Genomic DNA, 20,706 nt, shown 5'->3' with positions numbered 1-20,706 from the left:
TATTTCAGTCACTGCTGGTTTTAGCATCTCTGCCAAACTGTATTGTGTTGTAACTCATAAGAGCCACAATATGGCAGTGAGTTTTTCACTACGCGTTCTTGCAGATGTTTCACAATAAAACGCTTGTTGAAGAGTCAGACAGAAGTAATAAGAAATAAAGGCCTGTCTCTAATCCAAGCCTGCTTCAAATAAAGGCCTGTTGCCTTTTGCAGTCAAGGCAAATAAAGGCTCCAGTCAGTTTTTGAGGAAATACAGTAATATATTTAATTTTTTCCTTTTTTAACACAAAAATGAGAATCGAATGAATAGAAGCAGAGTGTAATCGCTTCTATGTTTGTTTGTTTTTTAAGCTGAAAATCCATTTTTATTGTGATATAAGTCACTTTTGTGGATATGTTGTACTGCATAATTGCAAAAATAGTCTACAGAGGAAGTTGTTTAGATGAGATAGACAGTATGTTCTTTTGTGTTCTTGTATTTCCTGTCTTTCATTCTCATGACTTTCCTGCTTTGTGAGAAAGCGTCGACAGAAAAACAACCCAACAGAAATTGAATATGATAAGATGAGCCCACAGTTCACTTCATCAACATCCAGCCCTTAAATAATCAACTTTAAAACAAATGTCAATAGTCGAGAATGGGATTTATTATGACAATGTACAAAATTCAGTTAACAGAATTTGGACATTTATTTTTAAATAAATGATGATTTTCAAATTAAAAAAGAAAAAGGTTTATGCTATATTGTTGTGAAATAGTTTTAAGAGTTTTAACGTTTTAGGCCTTTGAAAACTTTAAAACGGAAAATATCAGGGTTTGATTGAACAGGTCATGAGTCATGCAGTGGACCTATGTAACCTGTGCCGAGGCATTGCTCAGTTATCCAGGATCAAATGCCAAAATGTCTTAAAGCATATTTTAACTTCATTAAGAAGTTTGAAAAATGTCTAGAATTAAGCAGTTTATTGTTTTGGTTGGTCTTGGTTTTTATTTGATCCAATAAAGTGGGACAAGATTACAATTTTGGCATTATTTCAAAATGAATTACAGTAATTCTGCAAATGAAGCCTGAATTCTGTTCTCAGAATTTTGGTTTTCATATTTCAACTGTTATTTGTAATGTCGTCTTTAACAACAAAAACTTTCTGAAATTGAATGACTGTACTTTAAGACTCTGGGAAAAAAGTAGTAATTCAACAGCAGAATTAAAAATAAACAGGAAAGTTGTGTCTGACTGATGCAAAAATGTTAGTTACTTGTTAAAAAGTCATTTTTCATTTCTGAGTGTGAAACTGTTAAGAATAAATCTTTTCTATGAGCTGAATTGAACGTTGCTGCTCTGCTTTATGTGAAATGAAAACAAGTTTAATAAAATGTTTTAAAATCGCATTGCATCTGTCTTTACTTAAAAATGTTTTAATATTTACAGTGTGAGGATCAGAAGGGTTCATACTGTCAGTTGACCTTATAAAGACTCTAAGTGGGTGAAACTAAATCTGAACCTTAAGCCTAAAGTCACTCAAATGTTTTGATGATAAATGTTTTGGTCCCCAGAAGGTACACGAGTCCCCACAGTGCTGTAGGATGTCAGGTTGGGGTCACCACAGTGTAAATAGGGGTGAATTTGTCTTTTGTGATTTCATTACACCTCTGTTTACCTCACATCATGTATTAACAACATAATGCAGTAACTTTAACAGAGCAAGTGGGAGCAGATCAAAATCAGGGTTCATATAAAATTATGATCAACAAGATCTGCAAGCAGGTTTCAACGGTGTCCAAGCAGGTTGTGAAAAGGATGTTTTTAAATCAAAAGACCAGATTCTTATGAATTAAAAGATTTAAATTCTGAATAATTTTGGCTCTATGCCATTTCTGCTTGAACCCCTAATTATATTTATCAAACTGTGGAAATTAGAAATAAAGACCTGTCTCTAATACAAGCCTGCTTCAAATAAAGGACTGGTGCCTTTTGCAGTTCAGGTAAGTAAAAGCCCCGGTCAGTATTTGAGGTAATATATTTGATTTTTTTCTTTTTCTACACAAAGATTACAGATTAAGAAATAAAGGCAGACCATCAAGCTTCTACTTTTGTATTTTTACAGCTGTAAATGCATTTTTATAGTGACATTAGTCATGCCATTGTTTGCAAAAATATGTTTTTGATCACAGGGTTGATTTTCTTAACATATAACTCCCTCCACTGTAAAACACACACACACACACACACACACACACACACACACACACACACACACACACTGATGACTAATTCAGGTGGAGGAGGTGCAGCAGAAACACCAAACTAATTAGGTGTCTGAGACAAACGTCTCAGCTGCAGAGAGGAAGGTAAAGTTGCAGGACTGGACACAGAGATGGACGCCCAGCACACTGTGAGTATGTTCACATCATTCAACTGTTTTCTGTGGTCACTGTGAGATCTCACTGAACTGTCTACACAAAAAAAATATTCCTTTTTTTTTTTTTTACATAAATTTGTGTCTTTCAGAATATGGCCCCCTCCTGCAGTTCCATATTGTTTAAGTATATTTTACAAAATGTTCAGTGAGAATGGACATAGTTTCCATTCAAAGATTTGTAAGTAAAGAGTTTTGAACCTCATTTGATGGCCCTTGAAATTATTTTTAATGCTTATATTGTCCTGATTTACCAGCCATAAAGTTTGAAAATTTAATCTGGTCCTGGTCGTATTATCTGTTTCTGTTATCATTTAAGGGGAATTTCTGAACGTATTTAAGTAAAATCTACTTAAATCAATTGAGTAAAGGTCAGCCCATCATAATTTTATTGTACGTATACAAGTACAAATTTGAGATGCTTGTACATAAATTGATTGTTTCTTCTTTTTCTTTGTTTTACTTTCTATTTCTACTCCACTACATCTCAGAGGTAAATATTGTACTTTTCCCTGACAGCTTTAGTTACAATTTACTTTACAAATTTCAAGTTTTGCACACAAAAAATACAGTGCTAGCCATTGATAACTAATTGCTATAACCTCCAGGAAAAGTTAAAAAACAAAAACTTTAAATTCATGATATGTGTTCTTTAACAATTTATAAAAGTAGGTGTTATAAGTTTGTGTCCCAGTGAGACAGTAAAAAGTTTGGGACCTCTGAGGTAAATTTTTAATCCAAACTAAACAAAAAACAGGTGTAAAGTTTCTAAGCTGAAACAGGTGACTAATCTCTACTCAGCTGTCTGTGAGTACGTGTGTGCATGTGTGTGTGTGTGTGTGTGTGTGTGTGTGTATGTGTATGTGTGCAGCGGTGTCATCTGTCAGCCTGGAGACTGACGGACAGATGTCTCCTGTCACCACGGAAACTATCATCGGGGGAAACTGTCTGTCTGTCTCCTCCTCTTCCAGACTTCAGTCAGACCTCTGTGAACATGTAATTAACTGATACCCTATCCTCTGTGTGTGTGTGTGTGTGTGTGTGTGTGTGTGTGTGTGTGTGTGTGTGTGTGTGTGTGTGTGTATTGCAGGGCTGGTTGGGAGGTCGACATCTCTCTCAGATTCGGGAGGAGTCGGACAGCAGAGAACACAGGTAACAGGACGGCTGATTGGTTGAAAAGCAGTGCAGCATTGATGATGCGTTCATGTGTGATTGTATTGACTGTGTTCACAAAAATGAGTCCACTTGCAAGACTAAATGTTGCCCTTTCAAAATACTCAAATTCATTCCGTTATTACATTTGGAGAGAAAGTGATGGAGCGTCAGACTACTTTGATTCCATGTTGGAATTATTAAAATACTGCAGCTACTAAAAAAAGCAGGGATGGCATCATGTGTCGCTCCAAAACCTGTATGTACCTTTCAGCATTAATGGGGCCTTCACAGATGTGACAGTTACCCATGATGCCAGTGGCACTAACACACCCCCATGCCATCACAGCTGCTGGTAACAATCTGGATGGTCGTTTTCCTCTTTAGCCTGGAGGACACGACGTCCATGATTTGTCAAAACAATCTGAAATGTGGACTCGTCAGACCACAGCACACTTTTCCACTTTCAGTCCATCTCAGATGAGCTCGGGTCCAGAGAAGTCTTCAGTGTTTCTGGATGTTGTTACAAAGTGTCCCAGCTTTTTTGAAGTTGGGGTTGTATACGCAGAAACACGGCAGACGAATAGAATTAAATAATAATAAACATAAATAAAATTAGACGCTATGGATTCAAATAAAAGCTTGGATGGAAACACTGCTGCAGAGGAGCTGGAAACTCAGTCTGAACAATCTGATTACAGTGTGTGTGTGTGTGTGTGTGTGTGTGTGTGTGTGTGTGTGTGCGTGTGTGTGTGATACTCTCCACTGAAGCACGACCTTGGCAGAGGGATTCGTTACCGTGATCAGACCCGACTGTAAACAAATCTGAATGGAAACTGGTTTACATGGATGAGAGTGTGTGTGTGTGTGTGTGTGTGTGTGTGTGTGTGTGTGTGTCTTCATTAGTTCTGCCACTCAGCACGCAGAAGCTGCTTGACAAGATTACAACCTGATGAAGTGAAATATGAACTCTTCACTCTCTCTGTGTGTCAGTACCTGTTTCCTGCCGCCCATCGTCCAGCAGCAGCTCACAGGTGGCGGTGGAGCAGGTAGGCCAGGCGTGGACGGAGCAGAGAGACAGGAAGTGATGCGTCTGTCTGACCCGGCGTCTCTGGCTCTGTATGAGCAGCAGAGGAGGCTGGAGGACAACAGGAGTCTGCTGGAGGAGGTAACATTTAAAATAATACAATAACACCTCTTTGTTTTTGAGTTTGAAAATGTTGAAATTTAATTCTGAGCAGAGGAAATGATCAAATAAACCATTTATGTGTTTTTATTCTGAGCCTTCAATATTTACCGCAGCTTTGTTAAACAATTAAGTTATTTTTTTATTCCTTAAACTAAAAATGAATGCCTCTATGTCCAATCAGTGTGAACTAAATGTCACACATGTTTGCTCCCTCTGGTGGCAAATCTTGGAACTGCACATGCTGCCATTTTAATGTAATTCTGCAGCTATTCTATATTTTTCTTATTGTCAAACACTGACTGCATATAAAGATGAGTGTCATGGCAGCTCCCCAAAAGTGGAACCAAAACATCTTGATTGCCCCCTGGTGGCTGGCTGCAGTATAGGTCTGACTCACCCGCCCACACATGTGCCAAACTAAAAAAGTAAAAAAGTACACGTCAAATAAATGTTACCCAGACATGGTTTCTGTCATTTTAGGTAGTTCTTACCACGAAAATGTTTGTTCATTTAGGTTTTAATAGGAGGAAATAGTACATTTGTTTGGGACTATTTTCAGAGGCGGATTAATCCACATTTGATGCTCTCGTGAGTATTTGGGGCAGCCCGATGGTGTGTCGGGGATTAAGTCAAAAAAAGAGGAAGAAGAAGACATATCAGACTGTGATACACTTGTTAGTAGATGAATTTCCGTGTGTGTGTTTCAGCTGGGTCGTATCGAGGCGGAGCTTCGAGAGTCTCTGCGTCTGGACCTCGAGCGGCAGCAGGAAGCCGAGTTTCTCCGTCAGCAGGAGAACAAACTGCTGAGAACAAACCTGTGTTACCTGAGCCTCAGCCAGAGAGTCACCAAGTAAACACACGCTCACACCTGACTAGTACACAACTACCTGATCGCCTCACATTTAAAGGGAAAATTCACCACTTTTCATGTGGATGTCCAGTCAGCGTTGATGTTAAATGTCGTCAACTGAAGCAATAAATTCCTCAGAGCGACCAAGAAAGCTGAGTTGCAAAATCTGTTAGCTAAAAATAATGAGACCCTTTTCCTCCACTGTAAGGTGACTGTAGTGTTTTCTGTCATCTTCCACAGACCCTGGGTCAGCAGCTACTTCAGGAAGTTCCCCATGCACATCTACTGTCTTCCTGTCCAGGCTGCCAATCACAGAAGTAGGAGGCGTGGCCTACTGAAAAGGAAATGAGGAGGCGGGGCTGAAATATGCTGTAAACATTTTTAGTTTCTGTTGTTTTTAAATAAAATAAATTAATTAAATTGCCTCTCTTGTCCATGATTTTGTCCTTCTGCTTTCCTTAATGTACAAAAACACACAGCAGAATCTAAACAAGAAACTTTCACACAGTAGATTTGATGCCATTTTTATCTCCCCATGTGTCTTTAATGTTGTAATTCAACAAATCTGAAAGCGCTCTTCTTTTTCAGTTTTTTCAAGGAATGAAATAAGTCATTCTGAAATGTCATAAAACTAGGAGCAAATTAAAAGAAAATTGTATAAAGAAAAATTCGTAAAAACGTAATAATATCATACAAAAAAGGTGTTACATTTTACCGACTCACATATTCAAATAAGTGTAACAAAAATTCAGGTGTAGAAATGATGATCTCAAATTATTTTCTAACATCTGGCAGCAGCAGCGTGTCTTCCGTGATCTGCCGTGAATGCAGCATTACGTTTGTACGTCACTGCGTCACTCCGCTGTCCAGCCCTTCTTCTGTGTGCGTGATCGGCTTCAGCCCTGAGTCACAGACATCATGGTGAGATTTTACATTTATTATTTTTTTTATATACAAATAAAACAGCCAGAATAACCCGTTTCAGCTCTGTGTGGAGCTGAGCTCACAGAGACGCTGTTAAGCTCTTTACTGACCGTCTGTGTTGTTTGTAGCGTCAGTTTAGCTTTCTGTTAGCTGGGGATGCTAACCACCGGTGAGCAAGCACATGGGCTTTATGAATGTGCTAACGGCTAAGCTAACAGCTGCAGAGTACTCGTTCAGTGTTTAATACAGCTTAATAAGACCGTGTGGTTTGTCACAGCTGATGTAAACTTAAATGTTGTGTTTCTGAGTGTATCTGTCAGAGTCTGCTCGGTCCTGTTCTCCTCAAACAGCCTGTTAGCATGTTGCTAGTTTAGCTTGTCATTTGGGCTTTGTGGCTGTCAAGAGAGGAACAAACCGGCTATCACACACAATAATGCCTAAAGAGTAAAAATAAAATATTAAACATATATGATGTGTGAGTGAAACAGTACTTAAGTTTTACTTTCATCTAACATGTCTTCACTTTTACTCGTCAGTAGGTTTTATGTTTCTAATTCTTTGTCTTAATAATTTGTCTGAAGCTTCTAGCGGTTTCTAAGATGAGGGGCAGGGCTCCGCTGCTGCTGCTGCTACTTTCAGGGGCGCTCGGAATAAATAGAACTGTCCACGCCTAAATTTGTTCTAATTCTCCACACAGTCTCGTAATGATTATTTAAACCACTGATTAAGATATTGATTTGTACAATCTAGGTGTTATTTAGCCCTAGGGTGCATGATACAGGATTTTTACCGATATGTTTCAACCCATTTTGGCTCATGCAGTTATCAATATGCATATGTTCTTTCAACTTCTTTGCAGAGAACATTAAGCCTTTCATGTAGTGAATTAAGATATTATTCTGCCTGCTGTCATCATGACGCCCCACTGACAGGAAAATAAATACTTAATTTTAATTATTGAAATTGAAAGATCAATTCGATCAATTTTCAGATTAATATTGAAAGTGTGAAACCTCTAATCATCACAATATCTATTAAAATAATCACAGTATTACATTTTTCACTCTTTAGTGTCGTCCCAGTTCCAGAACCATTTGTCCTGAGATGAGGCCTAAGAATAGAGACATAGTGAAACGCTGATAAACTCTGGACTCCTCATCTTACAGTCAGTTGTGTGTAGATATTGATCGATTTGTTGATTGGTGTCTCTGCAGGCGTCCTTATCGATGGCCCCCGTCAACATCTTCAAACATGGAGCTGATGAAGAGAAAGCTGAAACTGCACGACTGGTGGGTTTGAGAGTTTTATTTTGGTCTTACATTTTAGAGAAAGAAAAAAAATGCCGAAACTCTTTTTTCATTGTGTATTCTTTCTGCAGTCCTCCTTCGTGGGCGCCATCGCCATTGGAGACCTGGTGAAGAGCACTCTGGGACCGAAGGGGATGGTAGGTCGTGTTGATCTCTGAAAATTGTTTAGATTCTACATTGTATTGTATTTCTGAGAGAAAAGCCACCGACATCTGGTTAAAGATAAACATGTAGAAACTGTTTTCTTTGCAGCAGATTTAGCTGCTGTAAAAGAGTTTTTTTTAAAGGAGTCTGTTTGGAGTTAATTTGATCAAATTTGTCTTCAGGGAAATAGTCTGTAGTTGAACAGTTTCTTCTCTTCTTTCTGTTCAGGACAAGATCTTGCTGGGCGGAGGGAAAGGCGGTATGGTGACGGTGACCAATGACGGAGCGACCATCCTGAAAGCCATCGGAGTCGACAACCCTGCTGCCAAAGTTCTGGTTGGTGAGTGAAGCAGTTGGATATTTGACCAAAGGAAGTTGCCATGGCAGCTCATCAGGAAAGGTGCTAAATAATGCTGCAAAGTCTCGCTAAATTTTAGCGAGTGAGAAAACAGCATGACTGATTTCAAAGGAGTATCCTTCACCTCTTATGTCAAGATGTTGCAGTGACAATGGACTGTTTTTAATCGTTTTGAATCATTTTTTGTAAGAAAAAAGTCTAAATTCTCTGATTTCATCTTCTTAAATGTGAATATTTTCTGGTTTCTCTGCAGTCAAAACAAGATATTTGAGGACGTCATCTTGAGCTTTTATCATCATTTTTCACCATTTTCTGACATTTCATGGACCAAACAGCAAATTAATTAATTGAGAAAATAATCAACAATGAAAAAACGTTAGTTGAGGCTCTATTTACAATTAAAAGGTCTCTGAATAATCATTAGTGTTTGCCATCCAGTTGCTCAATTCTTACAGAAACCTCTGAAAGTTTTTGACCCTAAATCACGGCATAAATTTTTCCTCTGGTCTTCCTGAAGGTCTTGGTGTCTTAGTGTGGTATTTTGGAGGGATTTTGACGATTTTAGCAAATATCCAGTGATCAAAAATGGTTAATTTTTGTGCAAAATCTGTAACTGTATCGACCCAAAAATTGCTGCAACAACCTGACGCAGAATAGAGCCTCATGAGAGCATCAAATTTAAATCCATGTTTGCAGACATGTCGAAGGTTCAGGATGATGAGGTTGGAGACGGGACGACCTCCGTCACCGTGCTCGCTGCAGAGCTCCTGCGGGTAAGACACTGTTAAAAATTAACCGATCAAATGAATCATCCTGTGCGTACCGCTGCTCTTTAAACGTCACTGTCGCCTTCGCAGGAGGCGGAGCTTCTGATCGCCAAGAAGATTCACCCACAGACCATCATCTCCGGCTGGAGGAAGGCGACTCAGGTGGCCAGAGACGCTCTGCGTGAGGCTGCAGTGGACCACAGGTGAGACTGAGAGTCTGTTTTAATAAATAATAATCCAACATCATCAATTAATTACAATAAATTTAGATAAAATTCAGCTGATTGACAGAGAAATCTGTTCCTCATGACTTCATCTCCTTCTGCCTGCTACCATCCTGCCTGTTGTCATAGCAACGACTCAGCTCGTTTCCAGGAGGACCTGCTGAATATCGCCCGGACGACGCTGTCCTCCAAACTGCTGACTCACCACAAAGACCACTTCGCCCAGCTGGCCGTAAACGCCGTCATGAGGCTGAAGGGCTCCGGGAACCTGGAGGCCATCCACATCATCAAGAAGCTGGGCGCCAGCCTGACCGACTCGTACCTGGACGAAGGTGAGGGCTGTGATGTCACGCTTTGTGGCTGCTTTTCGACCTGCAGCTTCAAATAAGAGCTGTCCTCAAAAAAGTTGCAAATAATAACTAAAAAAGTGAAATCCCAAATAAAAGATGCAAGAATTCTTGTAATTATCAGAACTGTTGAAATTATTGTTCAGTTATTCAGATGAATTAATTAGTGGATTCGTCAATCACAACTTGCTGAGCTGATCGTTTTGTTCTGATTGGCTGGTTTGTAACACCACGTGTGTTTCTGCTTCGTTCAGGTTTCCTGTTGGACAAGAAGATCGGAGTGAACCAGCCGAAGAGGTTGGAGAACGTCAAGATCCTGATCGCCAACACCGGCATGGACACCGACAAGATCAAGGTACACACACACACACACACACACACACACACAGAACCCTACAGGTGTCTAATGTCCCACGGGGTTCATATGGTGGCCATCTTGAATTGATGTCCACTGAATGGCAAAAAATTACTCTACTGGTGAAAAATAGGAAAGTAACAAATTTTAGGTTCGTGACACTGTAAATTTAGCTTTTTTGTTTTTTTTTTGCAAATTTGGCGTAGACGTCTGAGAAATGTCTGAATCTGAGAAACTAATTTGCAATGTTGGTTGGCAGGTGGATGATTAAAGCGAAAATGCAGAAGAGGACGTCTGTATCGTCACATTTGACGTTTCTGTTCTTGATTCACAGTATATTTACACTGTGTGTGTGTGTGTGTGTGTGTGTGTGTGTGTGTGTGTGTGTGTGTTTGTTTGTTTTTGTGTGTGTGTTTCAGATCTTTGGCTCCAGGGTTCGTGTCGACTCGACAGCGAAGGTTGCAGAGATCGAACTTGCAGAGAAAGAGAAGATGAAGGAGAAGGTCGACCGGATCCTGAAACATGGAATCAACTGCTTCATCAACAGGTACACACACACACACACACACACACACACACACACACACAGAGTAACGACCTGCACACTGTACATCCTTTACAGGAAACAGCAGTGGAATAAATTAAATGTTTAGAAGTTAATAGTCGTCCAGTGGAGGGCGCTGTTGGTTTACCAGCTGTTCACATGTTTTATCTGTTTCTGTAACACGACTGAACTTCTTTTTCCTCACAGACAGTTGATCTATAACTATCCAGAGCAGCTGTTCGCTCAGGCTGGTGTCATGGCCATCGAACACGCCGACTTCGCCGGCGTCGAGCGCCTCGCTCTGGTCACTGGTACGAACACACGCACACACACACACACACACACACAGCTGCTTTCCCACCTGAAATACAAAAAAGTTCAGTAAAAATGTTGTGAATTAAAAGTGAACAAGCAAAAAAAAAAGGCCTAAAAATTCTTGTAAATATCAACTGAAATATTTCATGCATAAATTCATAAATAAAAGTTATTCAGATATAATGAAAAAGTGTTTTATTACAGGAAAATGAAATAAAACAGGATCTAAAATACAGTGAAATAACAGAACGGTTGATAGAAAAAAATGAAGAAATAAAACACCGACTATCACATCTACTCTTCTTTTGCTTTTCATAGACTGACTTTTGTGTTCGGTTTGTGAGCGATTATTCGATCAGTTGTTTGAATCAACAGGAAATGAACCCAAAACTATTTTCATTATTGATTTAAATTATATACTTTTAAGCCAAAGTGCCCACATTTTTCTGGCTTATCAGTTGTGAATTCTTACGGTTTTCTTTGTTTTCTTTGGCAGGAAATTTAAGATCTTAGTGACCTTAGATTTAAAACATATCACCCCAGTCTTTCTAATTTGTGATTTTTATATGAAAAAATCTAGAATATAATTCACAGATTAATAAATGCTGAAAATAATTGCTAGGTGCAGCTGTATTTTCCTTCTTTTCAGTTGTGGTTGTGCTTTAATTTGATTTCTGATCGACGTGTCCGATCAGTTGATTGATGAACTGTGTGTTTGTGTGTGTGTTCAGGAGGCGAGATCACCTCCACCTTCGACCACCCCGAGCTGGTCAAACTGGGTCACTGCAAACTGATCGAGGAGGTGATGATCGGAGAGGACACGCTCATCCACTTCTCTGGAGTCGCCATGGGTACGGAGGTCACATTTCAGTCTGTTTTCTCAGCTCCACTACTTGTTACTGCTGTCTGCCTGTAGAGGGCAGTATATGTCTGCACCTGAGTTTGACCTTTGACCCCACTAATGCGCGCCCTCCCTCCTTCAGGTGAGGCGTGCACCGTTGTCCTGCGAGGAGCAACTCAGCAAATTCTGGACGAGGCCGAGCGCTCGCTGCACGACGCTCTGTGTGTGTTGGCTCAGACTGTGAAGGAGCCGCGTACCGTCTACGGAGGAGGTACACACACACACACACACGCACACACACACACACACACACACACACACACACACACACACTTTACCTTGCTGTCAGAAAAGTTTTATTCCACTGTTATATGGATGTATATCGCTCTTTTCAAGCCAACCAAACTCCATTGATAAAATCAGTAATTTTTCCACAGGAGTTGTTGGTCTACCGCTGCCTCCATCTGTTAGTTTGTTTGTGTTATTGTGTTACTTCAGTGTTTTAAAAGGATCATTTGGATTCACCAAAGTCTCACAATAACACAAATAAACCACCAGATGGAGGCAGCATTCGACCAACAACTCCTGTGTTATGTGAGGAAAAATTACTGATTTTGTCAATGGAGTTTGGTTGGTTTGTAGAGAGCAATGTTAGGCTTACTTAACAGTGATTTCCCGCCTAAAAAAAATCTAAAAACACTTAAACTGATATTAACTCTCAGCGATCTGACCCCTCCTCTTCTCTATCAGGTTGCTCTGAGATGCTGATGGCTAAGGTGGTGACCGATCTGGCCAATAGGACGCCAGGAAAGGAAGCAGTTGCCATGGAGTCATTCGCCAAGGCTCTGAGGATGGTATAAACCCTTCTTTTTCACATTTGAGCCCATTTTCCAGATCTCCTTCCTTTCTTCCAGCCAACCAGAAAACTTTTAGTGGTTTAGTTTTTGTGGTTGTTCCCTTAAGAGTGATCTCTTGTTCATAACTGAAAAATGACAAATCAACTTTTAAAAGCTTTAAACGTCTTTAGAGGTTGTTGACAGCATTTGTGTGAGGAGGGGAAATAAAACTGTAGAAAGTCGCATGTTGGAGCTTTAGGAAATCTGTTTTGAGTCTTATTGATCTAATTTATCTTGCGGTTTTCTCCTCCAGCTGCCGACCATCATCGCCGACAACGCCGGCTACGACAGCGCCGACCTGGTGGCTCAGCTGAGAGCTGCACACCAGGAGAACAAGACCACCTTCGGACTGAGTGAGTGAACAGATATTCAAATGTCCATCACCTGAAAGACTGCAAATATTACTAATTTAAACCGAGACTGTAATTCATAAGTTCTTAATCAAGTGTGTCTTATTTTAGCTTTGGAAGTCAATCGTGACTTGAAGTTTAAATTGAAGTCACATCAGCAGAAAATTGTCCACGTGTGCAGATCAGTCCTTCGAAACAGGACAGATTTTTGTTAGGCTTCACATGTGGACAGCTCCTGATCGGTGTGTGTTATTCTTCTCCCTGCAGACATGTCTGAAGGTACAGTGGGAAACATGACGGAGTTGGGGATCACAGAGTCGTTCCAGGTGAAGCGTCAGGTGCTGCTGAGCGCCTCTGAGGCCGCTGAGATGATCCTGAGAGTCGACAACATCATCAAAGCTGCTCCCAGGTAAAAACGTCACACCTTCGTCTCGTATCTTTGACTCAGGCTGCTAATCTGTAATGTCTGTTATTTTTTAAATTTTATACAACACCTGAACGCTGTGGACTACAATGGCGGTAAATTCCTCAAATTAAAGGTTTTATTGTGTTATTGACTGTTGTTTATTTATTGTAGGAAAAGAGTTCCTGACCACCACCCCTGCTAGAGGAAGAGGAGGATGAAGATGAACGGGGGGAGGGGATCAGTTTTGTTATTTATCACCTCTGTGTAGTTCAAATTAAAGAAACGCGCCGCTGGTTTTTTCTCTGTTAAACTCACTGTGGAAGCACCGCACAGGCTAGCTGCTAACGCTAGCTGACCATCTGACACGGCTCTGCTAATGCTAGCAAGACGGAAGCTAATCATATTTAGCTGAGGTCGATATAAGTGTGAAGCTAATGTCAAATGTTGTGATGCTAACATTAGCCGAGGTCACAGTGCTGGGAGCTGGTTACGCTAACGTTAGCTGGTTTGTGCCGATGTCGCTCACAACAGAAGTTTGGACGTTGTTTGTTTTGTTTACTGAAATAAATGAACCAATCCTCATCGTAAGATTTGTTTGTCATCTTTCTGTTCCTTCTCAGTGTTCTGAGCGTTTCTCAGTGTGTTTGTAGACCCTATATAAACAGTATTATCATGTTATTAAAAAACAGTGGTTACAATAGTTTGGTTAAGAACCCAAATATGAATGCTGATAATGGTTATTTATTTATTTAGAAATTATACCAGCTAATCTTCCTGTGGTCCAAAACTCAGTTGATCATATCCATCATAAGTTTATACAGCATCACATCAGTGTTATAATGCATGGTTAAAAACCCAAATATGAACTTTTAAAACAGCTAAGAACCCAGATATCAACGCTGTACGTGTGTCAGCTGATTGTGTTTCAGTGCTTGCAGTTTATTTGCTTCATCAGGTCAGAGTGACTGAGACCTCAGAGTGTCGACATACTGAAGTTACCCAACAAGTCTGGACTGTCCACAACAGAACTACACAACGTGAGTGTGTATTTTACACTGAGAATTAAGACACTGAAATAAAATGATAAAAAGGGACAGGGAGGGTTTTTATAATAAAAAAGCTTTTTGCATTGTCCAAATCCACACTTTACCAAATCTGAATTAATATTTTATGAAGAATCTTTAGATGCACAGAAGACTATTAGTGTCATGAAAAAAATGAGGAGGATTTTTCTTTTTTTTCTATTTTGCATTTCAGATAAAGTCGAAATGTTGAGAATGGAAGTCGGAACTTTTAGTATCAGCCACAGGCAACGGAAAAACTTAAAATAAAGAAGGATTTTATTTATTTATTTATTTTAGGATAAAGTTGAAATACCTTCTTGAGAATGAAAATCAGAATTGTATTTCAGTTTTATTCTTGAGATTTCAAGTTTTTTATTCTTGAAATCCAGTTTAAAAAGTCCACCTCTTGTTTTTGGCACTAATAATAAAATACTACAGTACAAGTGGAAGTCCCACTTTCCTTAGTTAAGTAAAAGTATCTAAATGTTCTTAAAGTACAAAAAGTAAAAGTAGTTTAATCTATTTACAGCAATGCATCATGGTCTGTCTGCCTGTTTTCAGCTTTATGATGATGCATTTTTCAGTTGGTCTGTGATGCAGTCCAGTTTTTGGGGTGGATTTTCTCACGGTGACTTAGATCCAATCAGAGCAGCAGTGAATCCTGATAAACTCCTCGTCAGCTGCCAAACATCAGTCTGACAGACGGACGGACTCACAGACATGATGAAGCTGTTGGTGCTGCTGTTGATGTGGACATGGACGAGCTCAGCGCTGGTCAGGTAAGTAAAACACAAACCTCATTAACTGTTTATAGCAGCCAAGTCTTACATTTGGCTGCTCACAGGAAACCAAATCAAGTTAATAATAATATGTGTTAATTTATTTAAACATTTTTTTATTCCCACAATTTTGAGATATAGCTAGAAATGAACTTTTATCCTCAGTTTTAGTTCAAGATCATCTCAAGGTCCAAAAAAACCTTGAAGTTTTAGTCTTTTCACTGAAGCTGTATTCCTTTAAGAAATTTTAAAAATTTTGTGAATCACTGAAGTGTTAACTCCAGGATACTGACATGTTTCCCCCTCAGGGTTCCTCTAAGACGGATGCCTTCGATTCGTTCGCAGCTGCGAGCTGACGGCCTGCTGCAGGAGTTCCTGAAGGATCACCGTCCTGACATGTTTAACCGCCGCTACGCTCAGTGCTTCCCGCCGGGCACGCCATCGCTGCGGCTCGGACGCTCCAGTGAGAAAATCTACAACTTCATGGACGTAAGAACAACTTAGTTTTTAGAACCCTGCAGGAAGATGCTGCCTATTTGTTTTTCATTATTACTATGTCCATAGTAACAGTCTGTTCTTCCCAGCAACAGTCGGCTATCAATCAGAACCGAGTATTTCACAAAGCCATGTATTAAGAAATTATAATACAGTTATTTTATAGCTTCCTTAAATCTGCGGCTCAGATCAGCAGGCTGCACTGACTCGTCCGATACATAGATTTCAGAATTAGTATCAGGGAAAAAAATGGAAAAAAAAGAAATATATTGGAACAGCTGATGAATATTAAGTCAGGTCTCAAACCAGCAACCATTTTCCATAACAAAACCATGTTTTTTTGTTTTTCTTTATTAGAGTCATACTGCTGGAGACTTACATTGTGTATTTATTTTATTTTTTCAGGCTCAGTATTTTGGTGAAATCACTTTGGGGACTCCGGAGCAGAACTTCTCTGTGGTTTTTGACACAGGTTCAGCTGACCTCTGGGTGCCGTCAACCTACTGCGTCAGCCAAGCCTGTGGTACCTGAACACAACACAACACATTATAACACTACAGGTCACAGATCATCCAAGTGCTTGACTTTGTGTTAGTATTTTAAAAGTGTTGTATTTGTGGGTCAGGACAGCATGACAGGACGGTTCAGCTTCAGTCTGACTCTGATAAGAAGTTCAAGGTCTGTCTGTGTGTGCTTGTGTTACTACTCTTGTGGGGACACCTGTTTACACACTCCCATGGTGGGGACCTATTGTCCTTTTGGGAAGCTTCAATGTAAGTTGTTAAATTTTAGGGTTAAAACTTGGCAGGGGCTGCTCCCATAGCTCCGCTGGTAGACCGTTCACCCCATGTACTGAGGCTGTTGGTCCTCTGCAGCGGTCACTGGTTCAATTCCCGCCTGTAGCCCATTTGCTACATGTCGTTCCCCCTCTCTCTACCCACTTTCCTGTCACATCTTTAGCTGTCCCTATTCAAATAAAGGCAAAAGCCCAAAGAATAATCTTAAAAAAAAAAAAAAAAAAACTTAGCATAGAATGAAGTTTTGGGTAAGAAAGTAGAAGGAGCAAGGTTAGGGTAAGTCTCCAGGAAACGAATGTAAGTCAATGTAACATCCTCTGAAGTGAGTGAAAACACAACTGTTTGGTCTTTGTGTGTTCACAGCGTTGCACAAGCGTTTCAGGGCGTTTGACTCAACCTCATTCCATCATGATGGTCGGATGTTTGGGATTCACTACGGATCAGGACACCTGCTGGGAGTCATGGCCAGAGAAACACTAAAGGTCGGTTCTGTTCCACTCATTTCTTGATAGTTAACTTTTGACTGCTCTGTATTCCTTAACAAAATGTTACATTGTTTATTGCTAACTAAGAAATAGAAGTAATACTGTTTGCTAGCTAGCTAAAAAGTTAAAGCAGTTGTATTTGTTGCTAGCTAGCTAAACAATAAAAAATATATTGCTTGCTAACAAGCTAAAATGTTAACAAAAGTTTAAATTGTTTGCTAGCTAGTTAAATAGTTGATTAGCCTAGTTAGCCTACTCATGATAGCTCAGCATTGAATTATTTTTGCTCAGTCCATCTCAAAATGGCAGCTATTTTAAAAGTTAAACCTCCTCAAGTGCAAGTTTAAAGTTAATGCCTGATCACTGTTTAAAGTTCAAAGTTTTGGTACAATGGAGTTAAATTTAGTTTGGGTTTAGAGTCAACAGTAACCAACCAGCTTCAAGAGACAACCTCAAAAGTGAACTAACACTCTCTTCAGTATATGAGCTGCAAAAGTTTGAGGATTTGTTTTGACCCCTTGTAGCTGGAGAAGCTGAAAATGGACTTTATTTTGTGATATTCTTTAATCCTTTGTCCTCTGTTTCAGGTCGGGGGCCTGACCACCCTGAACCAGGAGTTTGGGGAGTCAGTCTACGAGCCTGGTGCCGCATTTGTAATGGCAAAGTTTGACGGTGTTCTGGGGATGGGCTACCCGTCCCTGGCAGAAATTCTTGGAAACCCCGTTTTTGACAACATGATGGCACAGAAGACGGTGGAGAATCCTGTCTTCTCTTTCTTCCTCAGCAGGTTCGACCTCAACAGTTTAAAACACATTACATCTTCAGGGATTTTCCCGACCAATGCAGCGACTCACAAGTTTTGTCTGTTGTCAAGTTCCAGAGGGCAATTTAAGAGATCTAGGGTCCTATGTCCCAGGGTTCTGAAGAATCGTAAGAGTTGCCAAGGGTTAAGGAGTGTGGTCTTTTGGGGTTCTCAACATTTTCTGAAAGGTTCCTGTCCTAGTTCCTGCTGTTCTATAAGATAAAGGCATAGAAGACCCCAAAAGAGATATAAAAAAGAAAACAAATTTGGAGATCATAGGTCTGTCTCTAAGTGAAGACAACATGTTTCTCACTGAAAATTATTCAGTGCAATCATGCATTTTTTGTTTCCCTGCAGGAGGACAAGTAATGGCAACCCAGAAGGCGAGCTATTGCTGGGTGGAACAGACGAGGCATTGTACATGGGACCAATCAACTGGATCCCTGTCACAGCTAAGGGATACTGGCAGATTAAGATGGACAGGTTTCCCTTGTCTTTTTAATACTGTGTTTCTGTGTAATCACTGAGCTGAAGTCCTGAACATGCACTTGATTTTGGTGGCAAATGACAGTATTGTCTCTTGTGCTCTGCAGTTCTTGCAGTAACCACTAGGTGGCAGTCCAAGCAGAAATATTAGACAATGTGCAGTTACTCTGTAAATAAGGTGAAACAGTGCAACGTCCTCACTTGGAGGGATGTTTACTTATCTCTGTGAGCAGATTTCCTGATGACAATAGAAAAACAAGAATTTGCCCACAACTTACCTAAAATGTGCAAAATTCCAATCTCTGTGGATGTTGCAGTGTGGCCGTGCAGGGTGTGAGTTCGTTCTGTCCTAACGGTTGCCAGGCGATTGTTGATACTGGAACCTCCCTTATCGCCGGACCAACTGATGACATCCTCATACTTCAGCAGCTGATTGGAGCCTCGCCGACAAACATAGGAGAGGTAAAACAAAATTACTTATATAATCTAAGTGTGTTACCTAAATTTCAGATAGTTGTGATTTTTTTAAAATAAAATTTCATTTGACTTTTACCTTTTTTTTTTGTGTGTGTGTGTGTGTGTGTGTGTGTGTGTGTGTGTGTGTGTGTGTGTCAGTTCCTTATTGACTGTGTCAGGTTGTCCAGTTTGCCTCATGTGACATTCACCCTGGGAGGAAAACACTACACACTGACTGCTGAGCACTACGTCAGGAAGGTGGGGCAAGTTTGACATCTTGTCTTGTCTTTGTCTTCCTTAGCTTATCTTTCCAAATGGCTAAAAGACTTCACTGTTATGACAACTTGACATTAACTAAGACAAAAATGTCTTTGTAATGTTAATCATGTCATGATGCCTGTCATGACCTTGAAGCAGTCTTCATGAGTGGTGTTTATGACTGTCCTTTTCAAACTGTCCTTTTAACATTTACTGACATTGTTATGACAAATCCAAATGATACCACTTTACTTGAGGTCAAGGGAATTCATGACATGGTTATGACAGTATAATGACAATCTTATGCACACTCCTTCGAGTGAAGTGTTACCCCTTGGTTTGGAGAGAAACAATAATTTGTTACGCTATTTTTTATGGTTTACATGATATATAATACACAGTATGATACTCAAACTTTGCCTCCATCATCTGTCTCCAGGAGATGCTTGGCGACAGGGAGTTGTGTTTCAGTGGTTTCCAAGCCGTGGACATTGTTTCTCCCGAAGGCCCTCTGTGGATTCTGGGAGATGTATTTCTGACAGAGTTCTACAGCATCTTTGACAGAGCACAGGACCGGGTGGGCTTTGCCTCTGCCAAGCACCCAACTGAAGACTAACCCTTCAGTTTTCAATAGCTAACAACTGTGTGATCAATAAAAACTATACAGTTAAAAAGGCAGGACATGAGTTTGTTGTTCTTCTGAAGGTACTAACACAAATCACACTCATTTGCAACTAGCTAGCGGAATTGTGCTTAAGCTATCCATCCTTTTCTGACTTTTTCAACGGTGCCCAAACATAGACTATCCCTGATCATGAGTGTCTCACCTCTCCTTTAATTTCTGTTTCTTTATGTCCTGTCTTTGTCTGTTTCTCACCTTTTTTTGGTCACTGATCACAGTTTCACCTGTTTCTGATTGATGTTGCCTCCCTGGAGTATTTACTTTGTGTGTTCCCCTCATGTCTTGGCAGTTCTGTGTCAAGAGTCCTTCCTCTGTCCTGTGTTTTCCCAGTATCTATGGACTTTTACTTTGTTTTTCTTGGACCTTGCCTTCCATTTGGATTTTGAATTTTGCATTTTGCCTGCTCCCTTGGATTTATTCACCTGTGTTGGAGTGCTTTCCCGGTATTGACCATTGCCTGCCTCTTCATCCCCATAAGCATGCCCTATGTTTACTTTTGCAATTAATATTTTGAAATGCATTACTTTGTTCTCTGAGTCTACATTTGGGTCCGTTATCCTATATATCTGCTACACGGCTGTGACAATACAAACTGTCAAAGTAAGGAGGGAAACACATAAAGTAAATATGCAGGAAACTAATTAATATTGAAACAGAAGTCACAGTGAAAACAGGCCGGGAAAAGACAGGAAGTAGTTAACAAAGACACACGTGGAACTGTGAAATACAAACTGGCAAATAAAGGAGGGAAACACACAAACTAAATACTCACAAGTATAAACGCAAGTGATAGAGAGAACAGGCCAGAAAAAGACAAAGACAGGAAGTTGTCTACAAAGGCGCATGAAGGAAGACTCTTTCAACACAGGACAGGAAACTAAAACCCAAAACCATAACATCATCAATGACAAACAATCATCATTTGCTGTTGAGTATGGAGATTCTTCATTTTTGATGACTCAGTGACGTGTCAGTCCCAACTTTTTATTTTAAAAAGTACAGTTTTTGGTGATTTA

General features: G+C 40.0%; 3 protein-coding genes across 3 annotated transcripts; all 3 read left to right on the top strand.

The window, feature by feature from the left end:
- The first annotated feature begins 2,326 nt into the window (after positions 1 to 2,326).
- On the top strand, positions 2,327 to 6,000 carry LOC146307088 (uncharacterized). The gene is made up of 5 exons (XM_084710520.1): positions 2,327 to 2,393; positions 3,508 to 3,569; positions 4,563 to 4,737; positions 5,466 to 5,608; positions 5,849 to 6,000. Exons 1-5 carry the CDS (start codon positions 2,376 to 2,378, stop codon positions 5,955 to 5,957), a joined length of 507 nt encoding a protein of 168 aa, XP_084566646.1. The 5' UTR covers positions 2,327 to 2,375; the 3' UTR covers positions 5,958 to 6,000.
- A 448-nt stretch (positions 6,001 to 6,448) lies between these two features.
- cct2 (chaperonin containing TCP1, subunit 2 (beta)) lies at positions 6,449 to 13,974 on the top strand. Its single transcript, XM_084711067.1, has 16 exons — positions 6,449 to 6,529; positions 7,747 to 7,821; positions 7,911 to 7,976; positions 8,212 to 8,323; positions 9,038 to 9,114; positions 9,199 to 9,311; positions 9,462 to 9,664; positions 9,934 to 10,034; positions 10,454 to 10,581; positions 10,786 to 10,889; positions 11,625 to 11,744; positions 11,877 to 12,005; positions 12,485 to 12,588; positions 12,884 to 12,983; positions 13,248 to 13,389; positions 13,558 to 13,974. The coding sequence occupies exons 1-16, from the start codon at positions 6,527 to 6,529 to the stop codon at positions 13,586 to 13,588; spliced, it is 1,608 nt and encodes a 535-aa protein (XP_084567193.1). The 5' UTR covers positions 6,449 to 6,526; the 3' UTR covers positions 13,589 to 13,974.
- Positions 13,975 to 14,899: 925 nt separating this feature from the next.
- Positions 14,900 to 19,735, top strand: nots (nothepsin). Its single transcript, XM_084710551.1, has 9 exons — positions 14,900 to 15,229; positions 15,538 to 15,718; positions 16,130 to 16,247; positions 16,885 to 17,003; positions 17,594 to 17,793; positions 18,166 to 18,291; positions 18,612 to 18,756; positions 18,910 to 19,008; positions 19,448 to 19,735. Exons 1-9 carry the CDS (start codon positions 15,171 to 15,173, stop codon positions 19,622 to 19,624), a joined length of 1,224 nt encoding a protein of 407 aa, XP_084566677.1. The 5' UTR covers positions 14,900 to 15,170; the 3' UTR covers positions 19,625 to 19,735.
- Positions 19,736 to 20,706: the final 971 nt, after the last annotated feature.

Source organism: Lutjanus erythropterus, chromosome 22, assembly GCF_056507025.1.
Source record: "Lutjanus erythropterus isolate fLutEry1 chromosome 22, fLutEry1.hap2, whole genome shotgun sequence".
Taxonomy (NCBI): Eukaryota; Metazoa; Chordata; class Actinopteri; order Lutjaniformes; family Lutjanidae; genus Lutjanus; species Lutjanus erythropterus.
The sequence above is the reverse complement of the archived record's forward strand: the minus strand, read 5'-3'. Positions and strand labels throughout refer to the sequence as shown.